Source organism: Electrona antarctica (assembly GCF_951216825.1).
Source record: "Electrona antarctica genome assembly, chromosome: 11".
In the NCBI taxonomy this organism is placed as follows: Eukaryota; Metazoa; Chordata; class Actinopteri; order Myctophiformes; family Myctophidae; genus Electrona; species Electrona antarctica.
This window is the reverse complement of record NC_136792.1, coordinates 10,005,867-10,027,066: the sequence shown is the minus strand read 5'-3', so window position 1 is coordinate 10,027,066 and position 21,200 is coordinate 10,005,867. Positions and strand designations below refer to the sequence as shown.

Sequence of the window (21,200 nt, the reverse complement as noted above, 5' to 3'; positions counted from 1 at the left end):
GTAGCATACTAACATACTTGTAACATACTACTACTTGTATTTATTTATTGTAGCATACTAACATACTTGTAACATACTACTATTTTTATTTATTTATTGTAGCATACTAACATACTTGTAACATACTACTACTGCAGGGGTTCTCAACCCGTGGGTCGCGACCCCTAGGGCGGTCACCAAATTATTTTGGGGGGTCCCCAAATCATAAAAAAAAAAAAAACACTTTTTGTTTTTATGCAACTGAATGGCTGGAAAATGTAAATGAAGAGTTTACATATAGTACACATAGTACATGCATACACCTTCCCTAATGATTATATCTGGTTTCAGTATTTATTTATGGTGTATTGTCTCTATTATTATATATATAGGTTATTGTAGCAGTCAATTTATATTGGGGGTCGGGAGTGGGCGGGGCGGGGGTCCCGTGACATTGCCAAAGCATTTTCGGGGGTCCCCGGCCAAAAACGTTGAGAACCCCTGTACTATTGTACCATGTGTTTGCTTTTTGAATTATTTATTATAATGAAATATTGAAATAATATTCTGTTGCGTTTAACAGGAACGGATGCAGGTGCAGTGGTTAACTGTCTGCACATCCTGTCACGATCACTGGATGCCAGGTAACCATGACCTATCATCAAATGTATCAGTTGCAACAAAGTGAAGTAATATTTACAATTGCTTTAAAAAATTGGCCTGGGCCGTGGCTCAGCGGTCCAGGCACCTTGGCCGGTAGCCCAAGTCTGGCAGTGTGCCGCGGGTTCGACTCCGGATCCCGACAGCCTTTACTGCATGTCACTCCCCCATCTCTCTCCCCCATTTCCTGTCAGCCTACTGTCTGTCCCTCTATAAAAATATAAAATAAAAGGCCGCAAAAAACAAACATAAAGAAAATAATAATAATTGCTTTAAAATTAAACTATGATTTAGTCTGACTATGACTATAAGCTCATGCCACACAGCATTTAATAAGACCATGCTCCACCCACAGGGCATTCAATAGCCTGACGGTAAATATTCACTTTTAATCTCAATTTTCAATTCAATTCAAAGGAGCTTGAATTGTTATTGGCATAAGAAAACATACGTTTACATTGCCAAAGCAAGGGTCAAAATATAATAAAAAACGTTGAAAATGGGGAAAGTATATACAGTTGGAGGGGGTACAGCATTTTGTAAACAGAGCTATGTCACATTGCATTGTTACATGTTATGTAGGGCATAAAGCTTTTTTGAAACAAATGGCTGCTAATTTTTGCAGTCACTTTGGGGCAAATAGCAGCATTTTTTAAATTCATTTAAATGGTATAAAAAACAATAAAATAAATCTCGTTGATAATCTGTTCAGACACTGTCGTTACAGTAGAACTTTATTTGCATCACATTACATTATTACAATTACAAAAATATGTTGTGTATTTTTATAGGACGTTCAGCACAATCATATTATGTCATAAACGGTAGCATATCATATTTCACAGGCTAATGAAAAATGAAATTACACGTTACAATTGCATTACTTGTGAGCTGTTCACTTGTTCTGTCCATCACAGGACTGTGATGAAGTCTGGCCCAGAGATCGTCAAGGCAGGACTGCGTCAGTTCTTTGAGAGCGCTGCCGATGACATCGAGAAGATGGTAGAGAACCTGAAACTGGGAAAGGTGTCCAGCCGCAACCAGGTCAATACCTTTCTTTCTTTCTTTCTTTCTTTCTTTCTTTCTTTCTTTCTTTCTCTTTCTTTCTTTCTTTCTGTTATCTTTAATTGGTCTAATGCTAACAAGCATCTCTTGGTTCGCTGTGTGTGTGTGTGTGTGTGTGTGTGTGTGTGTGTGTGTGTGTGTGTGTGTGTGTGTGTGTGTGTGTGTGTGTGTGTGTGTGTGTGTGTGTGTGTGTGTGTGTGTGTGTGTGTGTGTGTGTGTGTGTGTGTGTGTGTGTGTGTGTGTGTGTGTGGGGGGGGGTGCGTGCAGGTGAAAGGCGTGTCCCAGAACATCAACTACACCACCATTGCGTTGCTTCCAGTGCTCACCTCTCTGTTCGACCACATGGCCCAGAATCAGTTCGGGGACGACGTCATTTGTGAGTAGATCTTCATACAATCTGTTAAATAACTTTTCATCTCAAGGACCCCCGTTTTGACACAATTGTGATCTCCGGGTCCCCCAATACAAATGCTAAAATCCTTTGTGTTATCCAGTCTGTATGTATGTAATAATAATAATAATAATAATAATAATAATAATAATAATAATATTGTTCTTCCTGTTCAGTGGATGACTTGCAGATCTCCTGCTACCGTATCATGTGTAGTATCTACTCACTGGGAACTGTCAAGACTCCACATGTAGAGAAGTGAGTAGACACACACACAACACACACGCACACACACACACACACACACACACACACACACACAAACATACGCACGCACGCACGCACACACACACACACACACACACAAACATACGCGCGCACACACACACACACACACACACACACACACACACACACACACACACACACACACACACACACTGTCATACAATGTGGTATAATGTAGGCTTTAAGTTCAGACTCAACTTTGTGATTGTGTATTTGTTGCGATGTCCAGGCAGAGGCCAGCGCTGGGGGAGTGTTTGGCCCACTTAGCGGCGGCCATGCCGGTTGCTTACCTGGAACCGACCCTCAACGAGTACAACGCCTTCTCCGTCTACACCACCAAGACCCCCAGAGAGAGAACCAGTAAGTCAGCCATCCACCTCCAATTCAACCTATTTGCTGGCTAGGTGATTCCATTTGTTTCCAATTTCCATTAGCTTTATTGTGTGTGTGTGCCTGCTGCTTTTTCAATACATTTTTCTTTAGCTCCCCCCCTACTTCTGTGCAACACGGATGTATAAAATAGACATTCATTCATGAATTTTACATAACATAACATAACATAAACCACTTCAACCCTATACATTTCGGCCATAAAAAAAACAAAAAAAAAAAACAAGCTAAAAAAAAAAGTAGATCGGTAGAACTTGTAGATCGGCTATTTTCAATTGATTTTGTACACATTTTGAACTTGTGAAATGGCACATTCTGCAATATGAGTACTTTTACTTTTAGTACTGTAAGTGCCTTTTGATGCCGATACTTTTGTACTTTTGTACATTTTCAATTCCGTACTTTTACTTGTAACAAAGTACTTCTAAATTGCAGTATTCGTACTTTTTACTTAAGTAAAACAATTGAGTACTTTTTTCCACCACTGCAGCGAAGACATTTGGCAAAGTGATTCAAACCCTGCGTCGTCTTCCTCGTCTTTCTCTCTCTCTCTCTCTCTCTCTCTCTCTCTCTCTTTCAGTTCTGGGTCTTCCGGCCCAAGTGGAGGAGCTGTGCCCCGACATCCCCGAGCTGGAGATCCTCATCAAGGAGATCCACGACCTGGCCGAGTCCGGGGCCCGCTACACGGAGATGCCCCACGTGATCGAGATCACGCTGCCCATGCTGTGCAACTACCTGCCCCGCTGGTGGGAGCGCGGCCTGGAGAACTTCCCCGACCAGGACGGGCAGCTGTGCACTGCCGTCACCTCGGAGCAGCTCAACCAGCTGCTGGGCAGCATCATGAAGATTGTGGTCAACAACCTGGGCATCGACGAGGCCTCCTGGATGAAGAGACTGGCAGGTATAAAACCCAAAACGAGAGCTCTCCCATGGGACAGCCGACGGTGGGCTTGTTTGGTCTTGGAAGAAGATTACGTTTTGGGTCGAAAAGGTCAAAGGTTAAAGGGGAATTTCTTCCTAACCATTTTTTTTTACAAAATCATGTTGATAATATGTATATTGACCAAAAACAATATATAAAAAAATAAATAAACATATAGGGCGCTTGTCCTTTAAGAAAAGCATAGGAGGGGTCTAACATCAGCACACGTAGAACAGGAAGAGTGCAGCAACAACACAGCATGGACTAACCTGTCATATCATCTACAACAGATGTAAACAAAAACTAAAACAAATCGCGCAATTTAAGAGTTCTAGCGGTTGATCCACCCGGACGGTAAATCCGCTAATTTGGTATGGAACGTTCGGCATGTTTTTTTTCAATGACGAATGGATACGTGTCTTCATATACAGTAAGAAAACAGCTTGTGCGAAACTCTCCTTTAATATAACAATCAAGGCCAATATATATATATCTATAAATGCACCACGTCTCTGTACGCCTGTCTGTATACGTACGTCTGTACGTGTGTACGGCTGTAATCCACGTAACTCGAGAACCGTTCGTACCCAGTTCATGGATCTCCAACTTCCATCGTTACCGACTCGGTGCTCTCTACAGCCGCAGGCACCGGTCTAGTAGGTCAAAATGACATGACCAGTCGTATCTCGGGAACAAAAAGACATAGACAAGAGACGCTGGCATGATACAGAGTAGTACAGCGCAAGTGCTATTGTTTACCATTATCTGTGTGTGTGTGTGTGTGTGTGTGTGTGTGTGTGTGTGTGTGTGTGTGTGTGTGTGTGTGTGTGTGTGTGTGTGTGTGTGTGTGTGTGTGTGTGTGTGTGTGTGTGTGTGTGTGTGTGTGTGTGTGTGTGTGTGTGTGTGTGTGTGTGTGTGTGTGTCCTGTGTCCTGTGTCCTGTGTCCAGTGTTTTCCCAGCCCATCGTGAGCATGGCGCTGCCAGAGATGCTCAAGTCACACTTCATCCCCACCATGGAGAAGCTGAAGAAGCGCTCAGGGAAGGTGGTGGCCGAGGAGGAGCACCTGCGCATGGAGGGGAAGTCGGAGGTGGACAGCGAGGACGGCACCATTCGGGACGAGTTTGCGGTGCTCTGCAGAGACCTGTACGCGCTGTACCCTCTGCTCATCCGCTACGTGGACAACAACAGGTGATTTATATACAGTAAACGCTATTCATTCACACCCCCTGCCATCTGAGCAGCAATGTGCTCGTTGAACACAGGGAAAGAACCACGGTAGTACTCCTCACGCGACGACGACACATAGTCATATGACGACGTATTAATGAGGCTCACGTGGTTAATCCTTTGCTGTGGTATATGTCACTCAGGGCTAGATGGCTGACCTGTCCCGACCCAGACGCAGAGGAGCTCTTCAGGATGGTGGGAGAGGTCTTCATTTTCTGGTCCAAATCTCATGTGAGTTTCACCTCTTCATGTCTGCCCTAGTTCCATAACTTCCATCATTGATCGATTGCCTAGTATATTTATATCTAAGAATTCTGAGGTTTTTTTTATTGCTATTTAAGTAAAAGTACAGTACCAATACTGCAATTTAGAACTACTTCGTTACAAGTAAAAGTACGGAATTGAAAATGTACTTGAGTAAAAGTACAAAAGTATCAGCATCAAAATGCACTTAAAGTACTAAAAGTAAAAGTATTCATATTGCAGAATGTCCCGTTTCACAAGTTCAAAATGTGTAGAAAATCTATTGAAAATGTCCAAAGTAACTAGTAACTAAAGTTTTCAAATAATTGTAGCGGAGTAAAAGTAAAAATTTTGGCTCTGAGATGTAGTGGAGTAGAAGTAAAAGTACTGGAAATTAGAAATACTCAAGTAAAGTAATACCTCAACATTGTACTTAAGTACAGTACTCAAGTAAAAGTACTTAGTTACTTTCCACCAGTGGTTCTGGATGAATGAAGCTTCAGAGCGGATCAAACGGAATGTACTGTATTCTCTTCACTGCAGAACTTCAAGAGAGAGGAGCAGAACTTTGTGGTGATGAACGAGATCAACAACATGTCCTTCCTCACGGCCGCCAGTAAGAGTAATATGAGCAAGGTAAGAGCGCCACCGACACACAGACACACACATACGCTAGATCTGTATGCCGTGAGAAGATGCCGTCGCTTGCTGAGAAGGACCCCGTTTTCCGCAAGCGTCGCCATCATTTCCACGGAGCATAAGTTAAGCTGCTTCACCCTCTTCATTAATAAATGTACATCAAGCAGTAACATGCCCCATAATAATGAATAATTCACTAACATTCTTCCATCTCCAAAGACAGAACGCCCCATGAAGCATTTCTACACAAATAAATCATAAACATTATATTGGATCAGCTTGGTTCTCTTCTCTAGGTTCCCGGAGAACAAGAACACTTAGGTTTGATTGTTTTTCTATTTGTTATTAAACCGGTTCTTAAACGTTGGTCCTTTGGAACCAGAGATTTCTACATGATGGGATCCCATCTGGAAGTGAGTCGACCCCCCCGCCCCCAGTCGCTTGACAACAAGCTGCTGAGTGAGAACCTCTGATGTAGATTTCTTAGACAAGCGGTACCTTCAACATAGTGACGTTAGAGCAGTCTTGTGAGCAGGTGGCTCCCAGGGGTCCTATGTGGCTAACTGTGTTTTCTCCTCATGTGTCCTGTGTCGGGGTGGACCCGCGCGGGCAGGGTGGCGGAGACGCAGAGGTTAGGACTGTGTTTGTGCACGCAAAAGAAGCGCTGTGCTGACCGCATGGCACCCCGCCACTTATACAGGGAGGCTGTTTCATCAAGCTCTCCCATGGGCTACCGCACTGGAGCGCCTTAAACAGAGAGTCCAGTTTACACATGCACATGCACACACACACACACACGCACACACATACACAAGCGCACACGCACGCACACACACACACACACGCACGCACGCACACACGCACGCACGCACGCACACACCCACACACACAGACTCAATTATTTAAAATCGTTACAGTAACTATTTAGAAAAGACATGAAATCTGTGTGAAACGGGTGGATCGAACAGATTTTTTTATTTATCTCCGGCAAATACACCCTAACCCTAATCCTGAACACAGAAGAATACACGCATTTATCCATAGAGCATATGGAATGGAAAAGTAATGAAACCCATTTTTACTTTTTTTCTTCTTAAAATTGCTAAATTCAACTCACAAGTGCTTAGTATTAAATACAATTGATTATTTGCATTTGCAAAACCATATTCGATGCTGATTATTTGCATTTCAAAATTATACGATACAAAGTCAAACGATATACGATACTTTGGAGTTTTCATATCGATACATTTTTCTATGCCGTTACTATAGTGTACACCCCATGGCATCTTCACACATGCGCTCATAACATACTCTCTGGTGATTGTCGGTTACAGTACAGTTAGTAGATGTTGAAATAAGCCAGCACCCTCTGGTGGACAGTACAGTACAGTACAGTACGGTACGGTACGGTACGGTACGGTACAGTACAGTACAGTACAGTACAGTACAGTACAGTACAGTACAGTACAGTACAGTACAGTACAGTACAGTACAGTACATACACAGACAGTCTCATCATGATACCATTTCACCACGTGGCAGAACATCACTTCCGTTTAAACAACTCAGACAGAGGAATGCGGTCTTCAAGTGGTACAATTGCATTGGAGGAATTATCCCTGTGTGCGTGTGTGCGTGTGCGTGTGTAGATGCAGGTGTGTGTGTACAGTAGGTGTGTGTGTGTGTGCGTGTGTGTGTGTGTGTGTTGGAGTAGGCATTGGGATGGCTTGATGAAAGCTTCTCTGCTGTAGAATGTAGTGTTGTGAGGGCAGCTCCATGGCACTTGGTCGAGCAGTGACTGGATCAAATTCTGATTGCCGAAGCGCTTTGCTGCGTCAGCCAAGTTCCATCGAACCCTTTACCCTGGTTTGACTTTAAAAAGAAAAAAAAAAAGGTTTGCCTTTTCTTTTTAGAAGGTGAACCCTGTTGGGGTCCATTTTTGGAGTTCATGCTACTGTGCCTTCTTTGTTGTTGAATTGTTCTTGTTTTTTTTTGGTTGTTGACGCTTGGATTTCTTTCAGCTTTGGTGGGAAAGATTCCTGAGCTGTGGGACTCTTATTAATTGCCCTTGGTTTCTTTTTTATTTTCCCTGACAAGCTTTTCTCACTCCCATTCTATAATATTGTTCTTTGCCTCATTAGCTAGTAGTTATTCACCTGCTACTCCACATTAGCTCATATCTAGTTTTTTTTCCCCTCGTTTTTCTCAGCACAATCCTGGAATAGTTACAGCGAGCTTGACATTGCTAGTCAGCCTCCATTACACTCAACTAACGTCTCACTTATTTCTCCCTTCATTATCTAAGTAATTGACAACATTCTGTTGTGATTGTCATCCCACATCATGGTTAGTAGTCGAAAAGCTCCTCTCCTCAGCTTTCAGATGGGCATTATTGTAGCCAGTGTGCTGTTGCCTGGTCATTACAATACCGCTTTCTGCCCACAGAGCAGGCAAACATACACACACACACACACACACACACGTGTGCACAGCCACACAAACACACATGTGCACACTGATATACCACAGAAGCATTCATGCATCGTTTAGAATTCAAATTAAAACACATACTGTACACACAGGGCACAGGGGGGAGTGCTGTGAGGCCAGACAACAGTCGGTAATGACCGTTGACATGTGTGAGGAAGGAGGAGTGTGTGAGAAGGGCTCTGCTGTGTCCGTGTGCTGTGCAGAAGATAGGATGTTTGACGTATCTATCCGGGCCACTGCGCTGCTACTAACACACAGGCTGCATTGTGTGTCCTTAGCTGAAGCAGCAATGCTACTCCTGAAACACCCATGTGGACCTAGCTGCACCCATATTTCTAAAGGCTTTCTTTTTTATATATATATATACTGTATATAGCCAACGAGACTGCAGTAGATGTAGATGCTGTAGATGCTGGTTGATTTGTCATTTCAGTTGTGGATTCACCTTTTGTACCATTTTTAGCATGCTGTGACATTGCTTGGGGAAAAAAAGAAAAGTTCCCAAAGCTGACATGATGAAAGAAGACATGTTTTATTCCATTCCATTGTCTTCTGTTTGTTTCTCATCATAATTCATGTAAAGAGTAGTTCTACTGCATACGTAGATGTAGTATGTCCATTCAGGAGTTGAGAATATATATGCAGGTTTACACCAAACGCTACAGCATCAGGTTTTGCTATAAGGGTGTGCTAGTAGTGAAATCTCCTGCTGTAGTGTTGGACGTGCAAACTTGCATTTTACACGATTGGACACCACTAATCATGTAGCTTGATTTATTGTCTTCAGTATGACCATGTTGCTTGCCAAACATAACTGATCTACAAGCTAATAAAGTGGTGTGTTGTGACATGACACATTGTTAGTTTGTAAAAAGAAACAAAAACAGCAAATGCTCTACAAGCTAACAATGCATCACACCACGTGAATAATTTGTTTTTTTGGCAAGTGAAATGCTCGTGTGATGGACTATAAATGAATCTTAAAAACCCCTTTGAAGCTTTTTCATGTCACTATAGCTTCGCTAAACCTTAACAAAGGGGTTGCGGACCAAGGTAAGTTGCGACGTGCTAGGCATGCAGTATGGAGGACTTATTCATCGAATCGCCTAATTTATACGTGGTTTCATGACTGTGTGGCTAGAGGAAAATAACAGATCTTTAAAAAAAAAAGAAAAGAAAAGGAAAAAATCTTTCGGGTGAAGTTCTGCTATTTTCCTCGAGCAAACGTATAAATTAGCCGTTCAGCGATCAGTGTGAGCTCAATGTATCCCCCCCCCCCCACCCACCCTTTCTAGGCCGGAGGTTCGAGCGAAGAACGCTCCAAGAAGAAGAAGCGTGGCGACCGCTACTCTGTGCAGACGTCACTCATCGTGGCGGCCCTGAAGAAGTTGCTGCCCATTGGCCTGAACATGTGCTCCCCTGCTGACCAGGAGCTCATCAACCTGGCCAAGATCAGATACTCACTGGTACTGTGACTGTAAACTGAATGGATTATAGGGCCCTGTGTTGTAGAGGATTTTTTTTTTGTTTTAGCAAAAGGCCGATGCACACCTCTAGGAGGCTAGTGACACTAGGGGGTGCTATAGCACCTCCTGCCCTTTTCCCTCTGGACAAGTGTGCAAATGTTTTTTTTTGGTAGAGTGTACACTTTATGTGGACCATGGTGACATTGATCAATTCTTGACAAAAGCTTCTAATATATTATTTAGGCCCCAAAATCTATAAATCTCATGACGCGCTTTTTCCACTTGAGCACCTGCCCCTCTAAATGTTATTGATCATGTGTATCGGTGAACCTATGAAATGTTGGGGTTTGCAAATATGCTTATCCAAAGTGACGTGTTTGTTCTGTGCATTAAAGAGTGTGTTTAAATGAATGTGTTCCCTGGCAGAAAGACACAGATGAAGAGGTACGAGAGTTCCTTACAAACAACCTGCATCTTCAGGGCAAAGTGAGTATACCTGCCTTTTTTTCATACATTTTTTTCTTCTTTTTTTTGCTATTGTTTTGAACTGTTAAGACGGTGTACTATATACCCGTTGTTTTACATTAAATTCCGGCTGCGCCCTCGGTGTCACATACACCTCTGTGACTCATATAGCATATATCATTTATTTTATTTATTTTTTTAATACGAATTTGAACGTTTTCAGAAAACCTTAGGTTAGGTTTTACAAGGCATTTTTTTTTAAAGAATCTGCCTCAGGTCTAACGTCAAAGTCGTACGATTTGACACACGTTACCGATAGAACATGAAACTTCCGGATTACACACTCTAATTTATACTGTAGTAAGCTGGTTCTTGACAAACAATGCTGGCGTACTACAGAGTATGAATGACTTAAGATGTTGTCAGTGCGTGTTACTGATGTTTGGACCATTGGTGGTGGTGCAGGTGGAGGACCCCGCCATGCGCTGGCAGATGGCGCTCTACAAGGAGATGTCTGGGAAGGCTGAGGATGCAGAGGACCCTGAGAAGGTGGTGAAAAGAGTGCAGGAGGTATCTGCCGTCCTTTACCACATTGAGGTGGTGAGTACACAACATGTGCACACACGCACGCACGCACGCACGCACGCACGCACGCACATACACAAAGAAATAAAGAAAGGCAGTAAAGGCACACACACATCATCTGCAAGAAGAAAACCAACACACTCTCACTCCCCTAACATGCCTATCTTGACTTCTTGGGACAGATCAAGGTTCAAGGTTCAAAGGTTAGCTTTATTGTCCCTTGCGGGAAATTGGTTTGCAGGCAGATAATAGTAAAAAACAATACACACAACAAACATCAAAACACTAAGACTAAAATCTAAGATGACGTTAGATGTGACCAATAACGTCAAACATTTGAATGGAAGGAGATACCCTTCCAGTCATAGATAATAAATATGGTGCCGTCCCGGGCACTTCCGCACTCCAGGAATGCCGCTCTCAAACCCAAGCCGTAAAAAAGAGGCGTGCCACCGTCTATAAAGCGGAATGTAAAACATGCAGCAACACTTGGGGCTCCATTTTCGTCACCGACCACTAAACCCCTTATCCCTAAACTTCTTTGCCTTTGCGGTCAAGTACCTTTTTTGTTTGTTGGTGCTATCGTTTCCATTTTGGTCCTACTGTATATATTCAATTCATAAACATGATGAGATTATCTGGCATTATATTTATTGTATACTTATAGTTTATGTTCTCAGTGAATTTGGTAGAGCAGGTAACATGATGTCAAACTTTGACTCTTTTCTCCTGGCAAGACGGAGCATCCCTACAAGTCGAAGAAGATGGTTTGGCACAAGCTGCTGTCTAAACAGCGACGCAGGGCTGTGGTGGCTTGTTTCAGGATGACCCCACTCTACAACATCCCCAGGTAACTGTTCTCAAAGATGGAGAGCCGTGAATTTTTTTCCACCCTAAAACATGATCATCAAGGTCTTATTGTTATATAAGGAGTAAGATTTTTTTCAAAAAAGTGTACAGTATTTGTGACCAGGTCTAGCAAAATGGTCCTCATCTCGCCTATAATGAAAAGGCAGAAAGTCTAAAATAAACTAGATTCTTTTTTTTTTTGTGATTTTCGTTTTTTTCATATTAACACAGTTTGAATGTTGAAGAAGGTTTTCATTCCAACAGATTATTGATTTGGGCAAATTAAATGTATACATTTATAAGTCAAAGTAGGCTTGTTTTGTGAATGTTGTGAATGTTGTGAACATTCAAAGGGGTTTTTCTCAGCTTTGGGTAAAACGGCATACGTCATATTTTCTTCAAATATTTTCCAATTTCATTGAATGATACATCATATGAAAGCTTACATTCTGTACTTTAATAATCTGTAAAAAACTGAAAAATTACTCTGGTCGAGATGAGGGCCTATTTGCCAGACCCGGTCACATTTGTATGAAAATATGTTTTCTCCCATCAGGCACAGAGCGGCGAACATGTTCCTGGACGGATACAAGCGTAACTGGCTGGGGACGGAGGGCTACTCGTTTGAAGACAAGATGATTGACGACCTGTCGGTAAGTCACACGCTCACTGACCTCGAACTTAGGGCTTTAAGCAACTAGTCGACTATTCAACTAGTCGACTAGTAAATCCACTAGTCGACCTTGTTGGTACTAGTTGACTAGTTGATAAGATCTTTTTTATTTTTTATTTTTTGTAGGCCTCAAGATCAGCTAGAATGCTATATTATAGTCACCAATGTACACAGTTTTAAAATGTAAAAATATTATAAAAAAACAACAACACTTTTTTTTTTTTTTTTAGATACTAGGTAGTTAGTCGACTAGTAAACTAGGCAACTAGTAAAAATCACACCCGTGTGAACTGAGTGGTGCAACTCCCCTCTCCCCCTGCCTCTCTCTCTGTCTCTCTCTCTCTCTCTCTCTCTCTCTGGAATTAGCAGGCAACAGTGCAACACTATCTCTCTCTCTCTCTGTTTCTGGCGCCACCTTTGCCCCTACTGGTACTCTAAACATAGTCACATAGGTTAGGACATATAGTCACATAGGTTAGGACATTGCTGTTCCTTGGAGTGGTTGCACCACTCAAAAATCACTAGAAGTGAAAGCCCTACATTGAACCGTGGTGGCATTTCGTCAGCCTCTTCTGCATATAGGAAGCAGCTGTTTTTCAGCTCTGAATTGTGTGTTAATGCCTGCATGCGCGCGCATGTGTCTCCACTCTCCAATGATTAGAAAGCCATGGAGGAGGAAGTGCACGAAGAGGAAGAGGAGCCGGAGACGAAGCCCGACCCCCTGCACCAGCTCATCCTTCATTTCAGCCGCACCGCGCTCACAGAAAAGAGGTAAGGCAACTCTGAATCATTATACTTAGGGCATATAAGTGCACGCATAAATATGAACCCAGCTCAGTTCAATACACTATTATACTTGTTTTCTCATAAAACACTAGTTTAGGATAACAAAAAATTGTGATCTTACATATTTGAAGTAGGTTAAATGCACTTACACAGGGGAATTTTACTATTGAACCACTTAATTGAATTTAACTAGTACATGCTTGTTTTGTCTTGATATTTCTGCATGCTCAATTCTGACCTAATTGCATGACGTCTCCACTCTGCGTCTGGAAGTTCTTCATTATAGGTTAAGTCTGATGCTCATCACAAGTTCTGTTCTGTTTTCTTCCTTTCTTTTCAGTAAACTGGACATTGACCACCTCTATATGTCATATGCTCATATTATGGCACAGGTAAGAGGTCCTGGTTCACCATGACTCATCAGATAAAAGCCCTCATGCTGTGTTCAATTCACACTAGCGGTGAAAAAAGCAACAGGTAGTTTTCAATGGAGGCCAGCGACTTGAAGCTACAAAGTTACGCCCGCATGACAGCGCTATAAATCAAAGTTGTACACTCCAATGATGCAGTGAAGCATCAACCAGTCATATATTTTTTTTCCCCGCCATTTATACTCTCCCCTTTTCTTTATTTCAAAAACGTCATCTATATCTATATATATATACATAATCTAAGAACCGGTTCACCGGTGATGATGTTTCGATGTTACCATGAACGGGGCCAGACTCACTCGCCTGAGCTTGCTCGGCAGGGTGTCTCTCGTGATTCAATTCCAACGTCAGATGGCACACCAAAAAACGGTTCTCCAAAGTTAACATCTTAATTGCCCGGGGTTATTTAATCCATTACATTATAGCGCCCAGTCGATTTATAAACACGGACCACTTTTACAGACGGACCGGATGTTGTTGTGAATGTGTGTGTAGCAGCTAACAATAGCCACGCCACTTTAAAGGCGATCGACAACAGCGGGAGGTAAGAATAAATCTATCGCGACTAGCGACTGGGCCATCAAACACAGGATCTTTTTTCATAATTAGATGGGATTTATTAACGTTTTAAGATTTTCATTGTCGTCGGATAAACAGGGGAGGGAGATTTTCGATGACGTCTCACTCTTGCGCAACATCGAGAATTGCACAACAGGCGCTCCTAGGCTGTGGAGCGATTGCGATCCGTTTTCATATCAATAAACTTCGTCTTTTGGACAATACTTCGTCTTGGGCGTCGGGCGTTACTAATACAAAGGACAAAGAACTTCGTCCTGGGCGATGGGGGTGTTAACAGCCTGTCGTTGTCAGCGTTGTCATCTTGTTTTGTTGTTGTTGTTGTCTCCCCACAGAGCTGCCACATGGTTGAGGACGGCGAAGGGGGAGAGGAGGGGGAGGTCTCTTCCTTTGAGGTGCGACAGGCTCAATCAGAGATGGTATGGGGGGCCAGGGGAAGGGGAACAGGGGAGTCAGCCCATGAAGCAGCTCCCCCCGCGCGACCACCGAGTGACCACATCAGGCCGCCACACACACGCACATCCCCCCTCGCTGTCACATGACTGTCCTGTTCTTTTTCTGTCTTCTCTCTATCCGTCTCTCTCTCTCCTTCACTCGTTCACTCACACCACTCTGTCTCTCTCTCTCTGTCTCTCTCTGTCCTGCAATGCGGTGGACTGACTTGTGCATTCCTTTGCTGGACCTCTTGTCGTCTTGTATAGTCTGATCAATGTCCGATCAATGTCTGATCAATTAATTTGTGTTTTCCTCAACCCATTCTAAATTGCATGAGACACGAGTGCAGAGAGATCTTGCAGCTAAAGACAACAAAATAAATGCAACTGAGGCGCTGTCCCGTACCGTGACTCTGAGGCGCTGTCCCGTACCGTGACTCGGTGACCGTGATAAATTATAGGGCGACAACTAGCTCTCTAAAATCCCCGTTACACTTGTACGACAACGGCGCGCACTCAATTCGTCTTAATCCTTCTCAATTCTTCTTCTGTGAAAGATTTTAAAAGTCAGGCATGGATAGCGCTATGTTGTAGTCGTAAGTAACTCTGACTTCTAGCATTGTGTTTCGTTGTTTTCGTAAAGCTTCAACTGTAAAGCTTTCCTCAGTGAACATTCCGAAAATTGTTACTGTGCTACATGCACAATTGTTTTATTTATTTCTTACATGGATTCCAAAAAGTGATGCTACCCTCTGAAACCTGGTTAATATTAACAAGGACATGCAAACATTTGGGGGACATCCCTATACATAGTATAATAGTATTATGGTATACCGTCAAACGCTCTTCTAGATGGGTCGTCCCTTTGATGCCAAAAATCAAAGTTCAGGCTGTGTCTGCGATATTGTGCTACAATTAGCATAGTGTAAGGAGAGTAGTGTGTGTTCGTTACCACAACACTACAGTAGTTTGCTACCGTATTATAGGCCGATCGGCTCATTGTCTGCTGATTCAGCAATGGCACGTCATACAAGATTTGGACAGAATATCCTTGCTGTAGCCAGGAGCCTAATATATCTCCCCTGGCTAAGGAGGATTCCGCTTTGGTTCAGTGGCAGATGTTTGTTTCCCATGTGGGAGTCTGGGGAGACCTGCCTTTGAATAGTTAAATTGAGGCTCGATCGGTTCGGGATTATATTATATAAACACTAAAGTTTAAACAGAGTGAGTTAATCGGGACATGTGTTCTTCTGGGTCCTTTACTAGAAATGTTGTGCGCGCTCACTTCTTGCACGACGCGTCGCAATTGGGAAGAAGGAAATAGCGGGAATTCGATACTGTTTTTGTTTAACAACGGGCAAAACCTCACACTCTGCAGAAGAAAAAACAACTCGACTCACATCACTGTTTTCTGAGTCTTACTCACCTCTTGTACTCACATTGACCTCAACTCATCCATTAACGTCTGCTTTGAGACAATAACCTCCCAACTCTCCTCGATTTTGTTTGTCTTTATTTTGCATTGGACCTCGTTGACGTTAACAAGTCTGCCTCTCTGTACTCACCCATGACTACAGTAAAAGCCTTGCACAGTCAACCAGACAGACTCTACATTTTCCCTCACCACCAGAACACTCACGTATCCACGAGCGGCAGACAATTTGTACACGTGCATTGCAGACACTCACTCACTCACACACACACAACCCAAGCACTCAAGCACTTTTTACACAGACTCAAACGCACACAATAAACACAATACAAGGAGGACCTCTGTACCCAGAGAAGGATCGTCCTATTATCTAGCATCCATAGGGAGTGGGCAGGGCAGGAAGGGGGTGGGGAAGGTTGGGAGGTAAGGTGAGGGGTGCATGGTGTCTATAGAATGCTTCGGGTTGGGTACTTATGTGTTATGTGTATTATTAATCTCTCTTTGTCAACAGGATGGTTGTCTATAACATTGCAATATAATATCCAAGGTCATAGTCAAGTACTTTGCAGTTACATGTTAGTTAGATTGTGTACTACTGTGCTGGCATAATAGGAGTGTGTGTGTCCGGTCTGAGGAGAGCAGACCACCGTACTGTCGAAACAGTTTTGCTTCCGCTGACATGAACAGCTGTGAATAACGACTTCCACCACTAATACATGTGTCACAACAGAAAGAGAATATACATGTGTGTGTCTGCGCGTGTCTTGTGTGCGCACACTGGCGCTGCACGATTATTACTCTCCAATGAAACTTGTATAGTCCCAGAACTCGGAAGTGAGTTAGCAATATATTATTCCCTCGGTAGAAAATGTCATTATGTCAACTCCCAATTCCCTTGTCTATTATAGTTCCATGTCACTGCTATGTAACTCCTGCAGTAGGTCCTAAGGAGGGTACAAACAAAAGCCCCTTAAAAAGAAAATATGACATCAGTCAAAACGTAGCAAGCATTATTTCAATCACAACCCCCCAAAAAAAGCAATTTGTTTTCCGCCAGTGTCACGCAGGTCTAGTTTGTGCCAGGTCATCTGTGTTGCTTTGTATGTGTGTGTGTGTGTGTGTGTATGTATGTACACAGTATAAGTGCACAGCGCAGGTGCGGGGGGGAAGGGGCGGTGCAGGCCTGCTTGGCAGGGTTACAGCTTCTCTCTCTCTCCTCCCAACCACAGGACAAGGAGATGGAGAAACAGAGACTCCTGTACCAGCAGTCCCGCCTGCACAACCGCGGGGCTGCCGAGATGGTCCTGCAGATGATCAGCGCCAGCAAAGGTATAACCGACTGTAGGCAATTTATATACACAGTTAGACACTCCCAGGGACGTGCAGAGAGTGTTAGAGGGGCAGGGGCTGAAATCCTGTAAGAGGGCCACTTTTGGGCGAAAATAGCAGATCTACAAGCTCACAACGCGTCGCGCTGCGACGCGTTGTGAGCTTGTAGATCAGCTATTTTCGGGGCGCAAACCCAGCACTCTTTAGCTAGTGGAGATGCGGGTTACGACATGGATTTCTAAACTAAATTTGTTCAACACAAAATACTGTGTTCAAGTTCAGGAGAACTTCTGCTGCCTTCCGGCATGGCAGGGAAAGGAGTGGCATTTGCATTTCTTTCACCATGTAGTAAACGCTGCATTCGTGGTCTGGAAAGGGCAGTTGTTTTACAGACGGGTAAAAGGGGCAGGGGCTGCAAAGCCCCCTTTTGACGTCCCTGGACACTCTTCTCACGTTAAACGTTCCTTATCTCTCAAAGTGACTATACTTTCAATGGAATAAGCTCTCGTTCTCCCGTGCCTTGCTCCTCTCCTCTCTCTCTCCAGGCGAGCCGGGAGTCATGGTCTCCTCCACCCTCAAGCTGGGAATCTCCATCCTCAACGGAGGCAACTGTGCCGTTCAGCAGGTCTGTGGAAGCTCTTTTTAGTGGGCCTTTTATTAATTGACCTCCATCCAGACATCCATTTCGTCATGTTTTTCGTCACATGCTGCATTGCATTCTACAATACATTTCTACACATTTGAGTGGAAGATTATTAGTATTTTTGGCATTGAAATATATTCTTCTTCTTCTTCTTCCTCTTCCTCTATGTGTGTGTGTGTGTGTGTGTGTGTGTGTGTGTGTGTGTGTGTGTGTGTGTGTGTGTGTGTGTGTGTGTGTGTGTGTGTGTGTGTGTGTGTGTGTGTGTGTGTGTGTGTGTGTGTGTGCGCGCGCACAGAGGATGCTGGAATATCTGAGGGATAAAAAGGATGTGGGATTTTTCCTTAGCGTTCAGGCTCTGATGCAGACCTGCAGGTGAGTTCACCTTCTGCGTTTCAATGAATCCGTTGTAGATATTATTTATTATACAACAGGTCGTTTCGAGGAAGCAATCTGATTGGTTGAAACAGCCTTCTAGCCGTGGTTCAAACGAGCACCACTCCACACCTAATCAAAACAAAACAAAGAATTCAGCTGCTCTGTTCTCCCAGAGTGCAGCAAACTCGGTGGCTAGGCTAGCTAGTTTCTTGGGACATTTGTGGTCGTAGTGACTACATCTGTCATTAAAGAAATCAGCGATTTTCTTAGTTTTAAGGGTAACTGTTGTATAATTGCAATATTACACTCGAGGGGGTGGTTTTACGTCATTAATGCACGCCTGCGATGCTGCAGGAACGAGCCTGCAGGGTGATTTCCGAAAGCAACGCAGAAGTTAAACCACCCCCTCGAGTGTAATATTTTTTTTGGCATAAATCAGTGCTATTGAACACCCTTTACGTCTCGAAAACGTTTCGAAAATGTTGAACCAATCGAAAGTAGTAAAAAGTGCTTTGGACAAAACCTCTTAACTCCATTGGACCCTCAAACTGTCTGCTAAAACAACTAACTCCACCACCTCTCCCCCTCTCATGGAAGTAATTGACAATATATAACTTGTATATAACTTGTATATAACTTTGATGAGGCTGTATTGCTTCCTGAAATCCTGTATGTATATTTTTCATTTCCTGAAAAATGAACATTTTGGAGTTTTTTTTATTTTAAATGTGTGAGTGTGTGTGTGTTGGCAGCGTTCTGGACCTCAATGCATTTGAAAGACAGAACAAGGCCGAGGGACTCGGAATGGTTTCAGAGGAAGGCACGAGTGAGTAACTTTACCAACACACACAGTAATGTGAAGAAAAAAAGCACTTGCACACAAACCTGCCTATCATATTTGGAACCAGATTGGCCCTTTTCAGATTGCCGTATAATGTTTGTTGTATATTAAGATTATTGTTTCCATGTTGCACTCTTGTTCCAGTCTGTCATCTCTCCCCTTGCAGGTGCATTTTGTCCCACTGTCAGAGATAAATTAACACAGGATTTTGTGCCGTGCCGTGTGTGTACAGGGACCAGGTTGCATCATCCGTGTTTTGAGCACGCGGGTGAAATCACCCCTCAACGGCTTCTGACAGACATACTAGGGGTTGGAACATGCATCCAGCAAGACCAACCCAGTAGTGACTTTGAGTGGCACCACACAAAGCCACAAACAAAGCCTCGTCCCTTCCCCATCCCCTCCCATATGTCTGTCAGAAGCCGTTGAGGGTTGATTTCACCCAACACTGTGTTGGCGAATGTATTTCCTCATGAACCTGTTTATCATCCCGACGGCGATGCACTTTGCACTCACTGTCTTGTCTCTTTGTCTCTCTCCCTCCCTCTCTCTCCTCTTCCACACCACACTCACAACACCCCCCATGCCCTCCCTACAACCACCATTACGATGCTCTCGCGGTACTCAGATATGGAACGTGGTAAATACAAACTGGCTTTCATGTATTCTCACTCTCTCTCATTCTCGCTCTCCGTCTCAGCCATTCTGTCCTCTCGCTATCTCTGTCTCTTCCAGTTTCCATTGTCCTGACTAGCCGTTGTGTTGTGTAGCTTAATTGTGCATTTCATTTCGCTCTCAAGGACCTCACAAAATCCAACTTTAAAGTCACTCGAGGAGGTTAAAATGTAAGGACTGCCCTACTAACACTATTTTGGGCCGATATTGGAGTAGTCTCGAATATCGCAATATTTTCCGTGATACCCAGACCCTCCCTGAACCGGTGTGCAGATTTATTTTAAGTTATACCTAACCATAGCAGTTGAATAGACACACAGCATGAACCCAATACCTAACTTGAGGTGATTTTGATAAGATAATTAAAATGTGTGTCATTCAAGATTCAAGATTTGTTAAATCTCATTATAGTATGAGTTATTTACTTTCGACTCCTCGAATATTACAAACAAAAAACATTAAAGAACAACAACGAGAATAATTTAAATAACATAACACAACCCCAATAACATATACGCAATATATGTATACTGTATATTGTGATGCTTTGATAGTGGAATTACATTTTGGATAGCGCCCCAAGCCTATATCTCGTACACTACTAGTGTTATCACGTTGCTCTCTTTTACTCTTCGCTTAACCGGGTGATGGACAAGTTGGATTTTGTCTCCTTGCGTGCTTTTAGCACAGATCTACTGTAACTCCATCTATCTTATAGATCAGTGACTGCTCACTGATCAGCTCTCTGAAGGAGTTTGCAGAGCCTAGAAAAAAACGGAAATGAATTGCAGTCAAAGTTTATATCACTCCACAAAAGCCATAATATGGCCAAATTCAAAGGTACCTGTACCAGCCACCTGCCTAATACCACCACATGTAACCCTCCACCCTCCTACACACATACCCTAACCCAGTGGTTCCCAAAGTGGGGTCCGGGGACCCCCAGGGGTACTTGAGGGAGTTCCAGGGGGGACCCAGCTAAATGATAATTTGGAACCGAATGGACCCTTATAGGTCTGTAACTCAGAGAGCGTACAACTACAAATAGAACCAAATGGACCATAACGGTAACTCAGAGTTAAATTAGCATTGATTTTACAATATAAATTGGGGGTCCCAGAGATATAAATGCTATTAAATGGGGGGTCCGTAGAATAATGCATGTCAAACTAGGGGGTCCTTGAAATTAAACGGGTTGAAAATTACTGCTAGAGCCATAAAAGTCTTCTCTTATGGGGGGTCCCTTGGCATATCTTTTCAAATGGGGGTCCGCGGGCTATTTAGTGTCAATTTGGGGGTCCTTGACATGGAAAAAGTTTGGGAACCACTGCCCTTACCACCA

General features: G+C 43.3%; 1 protein-coding gene across 1 annotated transcript in view; it reads left to right on the top strand.

The window, feature by feature from the left end:
* Positions 1 to 21,200, top strand: part of ryr1b (ryanodine receptor 1b (skeletal)) — a 142,712-nt gene that overhangs the window by 84,257 nt on the left and 37,255 nt on the right. Inside the window, exons 63-84 of the mRNA XM_079514493.1 lie at positions 563 to 623; positions 1,557 to 1,683; positions 1,972 to 2,080; positions 2,272 to 2,353; positions 2,613 to 2,743; positions 3,354 to 3,674; positions 4,644 to 4,884; positions 5,067 to 5,154; positions 5,710 to 5,802; positions 6,419 to 6,436; positions 9,594 to 9,764; positions 10,191 to 10,250; positions 10,695 to 10,829; positions 11,552 to 11,664; positions 12,220 to 12,316; positions 12,998 to 13,107; positions 13,463 to 13,514; positions 14,465 to 14,548; positions 17,225 to 17,324; positions 17,870 to 17,949; positions 18,263 to 18,339; positions 19,095 to 19,168. Of these exons, the coding sequence (XP_079370619.1) occupies positions 563 to 623; positions 1,557 to 1,683; positions 1,972 to 2,080; positions 2,272 to 2,353; positions 2,613 to 2,743; positions 3,354 to 3,674; positions 4,644 to 4,884; positions 5,067 to 5,154; positions 5,710 to 5,802; positions 6,419 to 6,436; positions 9,594 to 9,764; positions 10,191 to 10,250; positions 10,695 to 10,829; positions 11,552 to 11,664; positions 12,220 to 12,316; positions 12,998 to 13,107; positions 13,463 to 13,514; positions 14,465 to 14,548; positions 17,225 to 17,324; positions 17,870 to 17,949; positions 18,263 to 18,339; positions 19,095 to 19,168 (2,424 nt within the window). The remainder of the gene's footprint in view (positions 1 to 562; positions 624 to 1,556; positions 1,684 to 1,971; positions 2,081 to 2,271; positions 2,354 to 2,612; positions 2,744 to 3,353; positions 3,675 to 4,643; positions 4,885 to 5,066; positions 5,155 to 5,709; positions 5,803 to 6,418; positions 6,437 to 9,593; positions 9,765 to 10,190; positions 10,251 to 10,694; positions 10,830 to 11,551; positions 11,665 to 12,219; positions 12,317 to 12,997; positions 13,108 to 13,462; positions 13,515 to 14,464; positions 14,549 to 17,224; positions 17,325 to 17,869; positions 17,950 to 18,262; positions 18,340 to 19,094; positions 19,169 to 21,200) is intronic.